The sequence below is a fragment of the Cebidichthys violaceus genome, unplaced genomic scaffold, assembly GCF_023349555.1.
Source record: "Cebidichthys violaceus isolate CVI_PGR_0920_01 unplaced genomic scaffold, fCebVio1.0.p SCAF_399, whole genome shotgun sequence".
Classification (NCBI taxonomy): domain Eukaryota; kingdom Metazoa; phylum Chordata; class Actinopteri; order Perciformes; family Stichaeidae; genus Cebidichthys; species Cebidichthys violaceus.
Genome location: NW_027176593.1, coordinates 24557 through 32303, shown reverse-complemented (window position 1 = coordinate 32303; position 7747 = coordinate 24557). Strand labels below are relative to the sequence as shown.

At 37.3% G+C, this 7747-nt stretch overlaps 1 protein-coding gene across 3 annotated transcripts; it reads left to right on the top strand.

Annotated features, from left to right (window-relative positions):
- The first annotated feature begins 1952 nt into the window (after window positions 1-1952).
- LOC137884646 (uncharacterized) lies at window positions 1953-7744 on the top strand. 3 transcript variants are annotated; one of them, XM_068726515.1, is made up of 7 exons: window positions 1953-2013; window positions 3486-3839; window positions 4683-4811; window positions 4959-5060; window positions 6399-6436; window positions 6527-6685; window positions 7326-7744. In XM_068726515.1, exons 1-7 carry the CDS (start codon window positions 1974-1976, stop codon window positions 7497-7499), a joined length of 996 nt encoding a protein of 331 aa, XP_068582616.1. In that variant the 5' UTR covers window positions 1953-1973; the 3' UTR covers window positions 7500-7744. The 3 variants fall into 3 exon arrangements, with proteins under 3 accessions (XP_068582616.1, XP_068582617.1, XP_068582615.1); XM_068726516.1 differs by having other exon boundaries at window positions 4638-4811; window positions 5016-5060; XM_068726514.1 differs by having other exon boundaries at window positions 4638-4811.
- Window positions 7745-7747: the final 3 nt, after the last annotated feature.

The window sequence follows — 7747 nt, the reverse complement described above, 5'->3', positions numbered from 1 at the left end:
TTATTTGACAATTGACTGGAAGATGTTCAAATCACACAGAAAAAAAAATAAAATAAAAACCCACAATAGTACAAAGCATGTTTTGGTGTCATCGAGGTAACGTGATATGTACCATTTCAAGCCCTGCAGCCTCTCACACTCAACCTTTACCAGGTGACGTCGGTTAAATCCCTGAGGGCTCAAGGCTTTAGGGGGACTTTGGGTCTGGTCCATTCCGTTTAAAACTAGACCCGGGTTAGATGGCCATTAGGGTCCTTTTTTCTTTAAGACCTGTTTGTTTTTTTTGTCTGTAATGTTCTTACCATGTTTTCTCTTTCTTCAATTCCTTCAGTTTCCACTACGGTTATGATAAATATAGCATGGGGATATACAGTATTTTGGTCAATACAGTTTCAAAATTTGAAAGTTATCGACGATTAACTTTACAGTGTCTGAATGTCAAACTAAGAAATACTAGTAACACCCCATTTGTTTATATTATGACAAGTAATGTAAAATCCACTCTGTAACCATTGATTGTATCTGAATAATGTATTCGGATACATTGGTAGTGAAGAGTATGCCTTGTGGCAAGAAATGAACAAACAAATCACAACTAGAAAAATATGAATTTCCTCAGGGTGCTTTCACACCTGATCTGTTTGTGTTTGTCTATGTAGGGCAGTTTGTTTGTTTGGTGTGAAAACTGTCAGTAACTGCAGACCACACAACCAGACCAAAGAGGACTTTGGTCCTCTGATGCATTTCATTTGTGTCAAACAGACCAACCACTGGATTCTGTGGTACTAGATATGTGACGCTAACAGTATTTTAAAAAGTGAACCTTTTATTAAAGCCACCTGTTTGATTGAGAACTGCTCAAGAAGCGATCTTAAGAAATCAGTGTATACATTTAAGCAAATCATTTGTGATAACATGTGTATGCACATCTGCACGCAGCAGTTAAAACGGTGTGTTGTGTTTGTAATTTAGTCCATTTAAAAAGTGTGTGACAGATTGATCCAGCAGCAATATTGCTCTACAACACGCCTCTTTTTATTCTCGGCTCTACCTGATTTTATTCATAACGTGGTCAATTTGCAGTTATAACCTAATACTAATAATGCTCATTATCATGTTTGTTTATTCTTTTTAACACCGGAGAGCATACAATATACACCTACAAATCATTAAAGTGCTGCAGGAGTTGCTGTCGGTCACTAGAATTTGATTTGTGGGTTGCAACAATGCATCGATGTATAATTGTTTTGTCTTGGTGTTTTACTGATGAGTGTTCAAATGAATTGAACATGTTGTAGATGATATGTACATCTCCCCTTCCATTAGGTCTGAATAAACACCAAGGCTTCAACAATGTAAGTGTTGGAAGAAATAGCTTCAGGGATTATCCTGTACCAATTATCACCAGATGAGTTCTATAGACTGCAATCACTTTGAATGGTGCACACTCTTGTGATGCTTTATTCTACTGCAGCAGTCTGTCTTATTCTGTCCTGAAAATACAAACACTCCATATACGTGACAAAGTGGTGGTGTTTGACCTGGAATTGGGTACGAGCAGCACACCCTGGTTATTGGCTGGGGTCCTAATGCTCAGAAGAAATAATAAGAAAAGAGCAAATAGAGGCAGAGGGCAGGGTCTCTCACCACACAGTTCTAGTGGTTCATGAGTGACGACTGAGAGGGATTCTTTTTGTATTGTTTTTTAGAAAAGTGCTGCATATTGTGCCTTTAAAAAGATGGAGACTTTTAAACAAAAACATGACATTACTGCATCAAGTTACAAACAAACACAGTTCTAATGTACAATCACACATAAACTTACAGGGGAAAAAAAATGCATAAGGAAGGGAGGACAGTAAAGATAATGTGATGTGGTTGGAGGAGGGGCTCTATTATTTAAAGAAGTGAGCACTTCCTGGTTTGTCAGTGAAGACTGAGGAGAGGCTGGGTTAACCATCAGAACCTCAAACATGGACATTCATCACACTTTGATCTGCATCTTCTTTTTCAGTGAGTACGCTGACTTTCTATTTCTATCATTCTCTTATTTTACAATGTTATTTTTTTCAGTCGGTCAGTTAAGCTCTGCAGTAGATGGGAAACAGTTTCTCATGAGTGAAGTGTGTTTCATCACATCTCTTATTGGTTCAACACATATTGTTGCTTTCTGTGGTTAAACAGGATGATCGGAGTTTGTATGAGTCACTCAGTGGAGGGGAACTAAGATCTGGAAATACTATAAATAACACTATGTAGAAACAAATAAAAGCCATGCACTCAAACTTTTACTTAAAAGTATTAACATCAAAATATACTTAAAGTATCAGAGGTAAAAGTACTCACTATGCAGAATGGCTTGTATCATGTTAATGTAGCTCATAATTCTGCATTGTAATTATTAATGTGTTCATCACTTTAATGTTGCAGCTGGTAGAGGTGGAGCTGATTTAATTACTTTATAAATTGCTGCACAGCTGATTTCCTCCTGGAGATCCATACAGTTTCATTATAATCTATATTAAAACATTTTAATTGACATTGATTTTATTTTGTATTTTTAATCTAATTCTGCAGAGTAACTAAATGTATGAAATAATTGTAGTGGCGTAGAAGCATAAAGTAGCAGAAAATAGAAGTGAAGTACCTCAAAACTGCACTTAAAGTACTTGGGTAAATGTACTTAGTTACTTTCCACTAGTCACCAGCTACCTAGTCACTTTGACATGACATCATTAAAAGTACTGGTGACTTTAACAAAATAAACTTTAAATCAAGAATTAAATTAAATGGTGAAACTCATAAGTAAATCTGACTACAGCTGCAGAGAGTTCAGTAGAAAATCAATCTTGGAAAACAAGCTGCATCTATTGGATGAGTTGGGATCAATTAAATCTTTCAGTAAACGTGTTCAGAAAGAAGACAAAGCTAATTTTTGACTTTTGTCATCTGTATCAGTTTGACTGTTTGTGTTGATTCTCACCAAACAGTCAATGTACCAACTGTAGAGAGTACATCTCTGAGAAGGAGAAGGAATAAGAAAACACTTTTATGGTCTTAGCTCTTCTCCATAACTCAAACAATTAACTCAATATTTATCATATAAACCTTTGTGACTGGTAGCCATATTCTTTTCTTTTATTCTTTCAATTCTAATCTGATAATGAAGTGAAATCTTTCATTGAGTTGTCCACGTTTAGTCTTGTATGTTTGTGTTTATTTTTCTCGTAAATTTGCCACTTTAATCTCAGAAAATTGTTTTTTTCCCCCTAAATGTATGACTTTGTTCTCTGAGTTTTTTAATATTATTACTACCCCAAACTCCTGCTTAAAATGCTTAAAATCTTGGTTGAAAGAATCCTAATTAAATTATAGTTGTATTAAATTATTACCCCTCAGTAACAGACTAGTTGAACTGGGTAGTTTATCCCAGTAGAGGAAGGGAAGTCCAGATAATAACTATTGATTGATCATCCTTTCAATAGCACTGCGGGGCAGAAACACTGGTCTCATCAATGCAGAGATCATCGTCAGTACAGGAAAGGAAGGAGGAGACATCACAGTTGGATGCAACTTCATTTTCTCTGGAATAAGGAAGATCTTCTGTAAGGAACCATGTGAAGAAGAAGATATTCTCATTGAAACAGATGATGTCACAGCTAAGAGTGGCAGATACAGCATTGAATATAAAGAAGGAACGTTTCCACAGACTTCTACAATTCTGTATGTGAGCATCACAAATCTGACTAAGTCAGATGCAGGAAAGTACAGATGTGGTTTGCACAGATCTTTAACATTCTCACCATCATACCAGGAGATTGAGATCAGAGTTGAAGAAGGTGAGTTTCTACTGAGAGAATGAACTGTTCACTGACAGCTGCTGATGTTTCAAATACCTCGATGTGTTTAGTCTAACGATTATATTTAGAGCTGCATATTTTCATCATTGTAAAAACTGATGAATGCTCCTTTAAAACCAACAGTTCAACTGTAGCATGTGATACATTCACACTGTCCCACACTATATGAAGGTAGATTTGTGTCTTTATTAGGGTTCGACTTACGTTACATGCACGCAGAAAGTGAAGCGTCATGTCAGCAACACCTCATGTCGTTCTTAAAAAAAAGAGACTCTACCACACTAACAACATGAAAACAAAGTGAAGTGCTACCAGAGCAATATAATGTCAACTTACCTCCATGCCGCTCATCACAGTAACCTCTACAGTGGAAGTAGATGCCGGGATCCAAGTCGAACCCACCAATAGAAACTCCTGGCTCATTCAGCAGCGTATGCCCCGCCCACTACGTCCAAACTCAACTCGTAGCTTTACGTTTTGGTTTTGGTTTTGAAACCGTAGCTTTTCGTTTTGAAACCGTAGCTTTTCGTTTTGAAAGCAAAGGTTTTGTTTGCGTAATAAAGACACAAATCTACCTTCATACACTACAGCTGATTTGAATAGTGTTGCACCAAACACATTGATTACATTCTGTATTTTGCTGTATGATTAGAAATATATTGATACATTCACAGAGAATTCGTTTTATTGAAGTGAAATATTACCACAGATTTCTTTGTATCAATTAGTATCTGATTGTGTAGTTGTGTGTTCATTGTTTTTTTGTGTGTTTCTCAGCTCCAGTCTCTTCAAAACCAAATGTGACTCTCCAACCTTTTTCAGCATCAGTCCCATCAGCCTCCACACTGACTACAACACAGTGGTTGAGCTCCAGTACAGGAAGCTACACACCTTCATCAGCCTCCCCCGAAGGTACCCAGCAGTCTCAAAAGGAACAGACACCAGCTGCAGGTTGGACATTTTTTTGTTATAAAGTATTAATTTAATGATTTAAATATTTAGTTCATGTTGTTATTAGCTTGACAGTTATGCAGACTCCCAGATATATTACATAATAAAGTGTAAAACAAACTTGTTCATCTGCTCAAACAACCACAGATTACACACTGATGTATGTGGGTCTGACTCTGGTCGTCATACTTGTCGTATTATTAGCAGCTGTGCTGATATTCTGCAGGAAGAGGGCCAATATACCCAAAGGTGAGGCTACAGGACACACACACACACACACACACACACACACACACACACACACACACACACACACACACACACACACACACACACACACATAACAAAGACATCCGGACAACTAAAACGGAACATTTAGCTGATGAAGAAAAGTGCAGAAGGGACTTTCAGAAGTGTTTCAGACTATTTTAAATTGAAAGCTAAATCCTGCTCGATGTTCCTAGATTATGTCACACGCTATATATACGAGATATCATGAAATAACTATTCATATACTGTATAAGATTTTATATATTGTGTCAAGCTGAACTTAATAGAATCAAATGAGCGTTATCCTATTCAAACTGCTATTATCTCATCAATATGCATCTAAAGTTACTTTTTGTAAAAGATGTAGTGTAAAAACAAATTGATGACAAGAATATACTAGATTAAATATAAAATGCATAAGTTTTATCCAGATTTCTCTGATAGGTGTGTGAGGAATGAAATCCAAGAGGGTATAGGTATCTATACAGAATACAATACAGGACATAGAACCTGTGTGTGTGTGTGTGTGTGTGTGTGTGTGTGTGTGTGTGTGTGTGAGTGTGAGAGAGAGAGAGAGAGAGAGAGAGAGAGAGAGAGAGAGAGAGAGAGAGAGAGAGATTTGGAATGAGAGGTATATGAGCTACATGTAGATGAATGAATGTGATACAAATGTACATTTGTCATGTGTCTTAAAAGAACAGTGTGTAGGATTTGGAGGGATTTATTGGCAGAAATGGAATATTATATTCATACCTTCATTTCATTAATGTATTATGACCTGAAACTAAGAGTCGTTCTGTTCTCGTTACCTTAAAATGAGCCGTTTATAGTTTCATAGGGAGTGGGTCCTTCTCACGAAATTCACCATATTGCACCACATTTCTACAGTAGCCCTGAAAGGACATACCAACCACTGGTTCTATTGAGAGCCTTTGGCATTTTTATGATACCTGAAGGCCACCGTAGTTCTCTGACACACATTCTCACCACTAGATGCCATTAAATCCTACATAGTGCTCCTTTTCTGTCTTGTATTTTGTCTTATATTAATGTATTTCTTTATATGTTAGCCCTACTAGGATAGTATACTGTATACTATCTTATACATCAAGGTATTATATAGGTTTGTTTGAAAGAGATTGAAAGCAAATATCATGGTGGATTATCTAAAAAAACAATAGAGCACAAAGGCGACTCTCTTCAAGAGGAGAGGAGGTCTGCTCAAAACCTTTCTAGGATCCTTTTTAGAAAAGAAGACGTAAAATGTTTTTAAAACTTGTCTCTTTGAGCTGATATACTGAACTGCATGCCTTTCAGAACCTCCTGTGGAAACTGAGTACGCTAATGACACAGAGGTGAGTTTGAGTACATCTGGGACATCACAGCATCCTTCATGTTTGTGAAACCTGCTCATATTAATACAAACCCCTCTTCTCCTTCTTCAGGCCAACCGTGAGTACGAGGAGATCAGAGAGGAGGACAGATGGAGCACATCTCCTGTAGAAGTATCTACAGTTTACACTTACGTCAAATACACCAAACCAAACGGTGTTGAAACCACAGACGAATACAGCTTGGCCACTGCAGCCACTTCTCAGAAGACCGTGAGTTGCAACTGTGGGAGGATTTTAGGTTTTAGGCTTAGAAAACACCTTAAGGCTACAGCCACTAAAATAACTTGACACAGTCATGGTTACGACTTTCACACATTTCACAAAAGCGATTTCTCTGTCCCTCACCCAAAGACGGCAGTTGTAAAAAATAGCTTCTTAAATGTACATTTGCCTTTTTTGTTTTGATCCAGGTTTTGAGAGGAAGTCTGAGACAAATTCAAATGTTATTCAAATGTACTGCAAAGGAAATATTTTGAAGTCCTCAAAAGAGTGGTTTAGAATGAACTTCATCAGCTTGTTTCAAATTTAAAATAATTCCAAGTAACATGACTTTGGTAAAAATATTAAGTTAAGTCAACAAAGTTGGAAAAGAAACTCCATCTGTCTATTTTTTTCATCAAGACAGAAAAGCAACCTATTAAAAACAGGAACCAAGCCAGTTCCTGGTCATATCTAGAGCCACAAGCTTCCATTGGTTCAAGGTAGAAGTCCTCAGAGTGAAAGCTGAAATACAGACATTGAGTTCAATACATCTGGAGATAAAACCCTGTAAACGGTTTACATGATATGAGGAAGCACACACGCTAAGAGCCTAAGTGATGAACTTTGACCTCTCTTTGTTTTCTCGCAGATTGAAGATGCTTCGGGTAAACTAATCTACTCTGACGTCGATTTTGCCGACGGTCCAGCTGCCTCGCTCAACAGCGCCCCCCGTGGTGATGCAGATAACGTTGTCTACTCTGTGCCTCGGGTAGAAGACACGTCACCTCCCCTGTACTCCGTTGTTACTTCACATCAGCCGTAGCACAGACGCTGTCAACGCCACATTCTCCATCAGTGGCCAACAGGGGAACACAAAGGGGCTTGAATGAGTAACGTTCACGCCACAATTACTGTTGATTACTGTATATCTGCTGATATTTTTTTAAACAGTAACACATAATGTAAACAAACATTTTTTAATACAATACTATCAATTCTATGTGTATTTCTAAAGAATTGTGACCAATATATTACTAAATATATATATTAATAAACTTGTCAGTGCTCTCT

Excerpts from the sequence above, each read along its gene's own strand:
- LOC137884646 (XM_068726514.1), top strand. The coding sequence starts at position 1,974 with ATGGACATTCATCACACTTTGATCTGCATCTTCTTTTTCA. Across the intron at positions 6,437-6,526 it reads AGTACGCTAATGACACAGAG|GCCAACCGTGAGTACGAGGA; the intron begins GTGAGTTTGAGT and ends CTCCTTCTTCAG. Across the intron at positions 6,686-7,325 it reads CAGCCACTTCTCAGAAGACC|ATTGAAGATGCTTCGGGTAA; the intron begins GTGAGTTGCAAC and ends GTTTTCTCGCAG.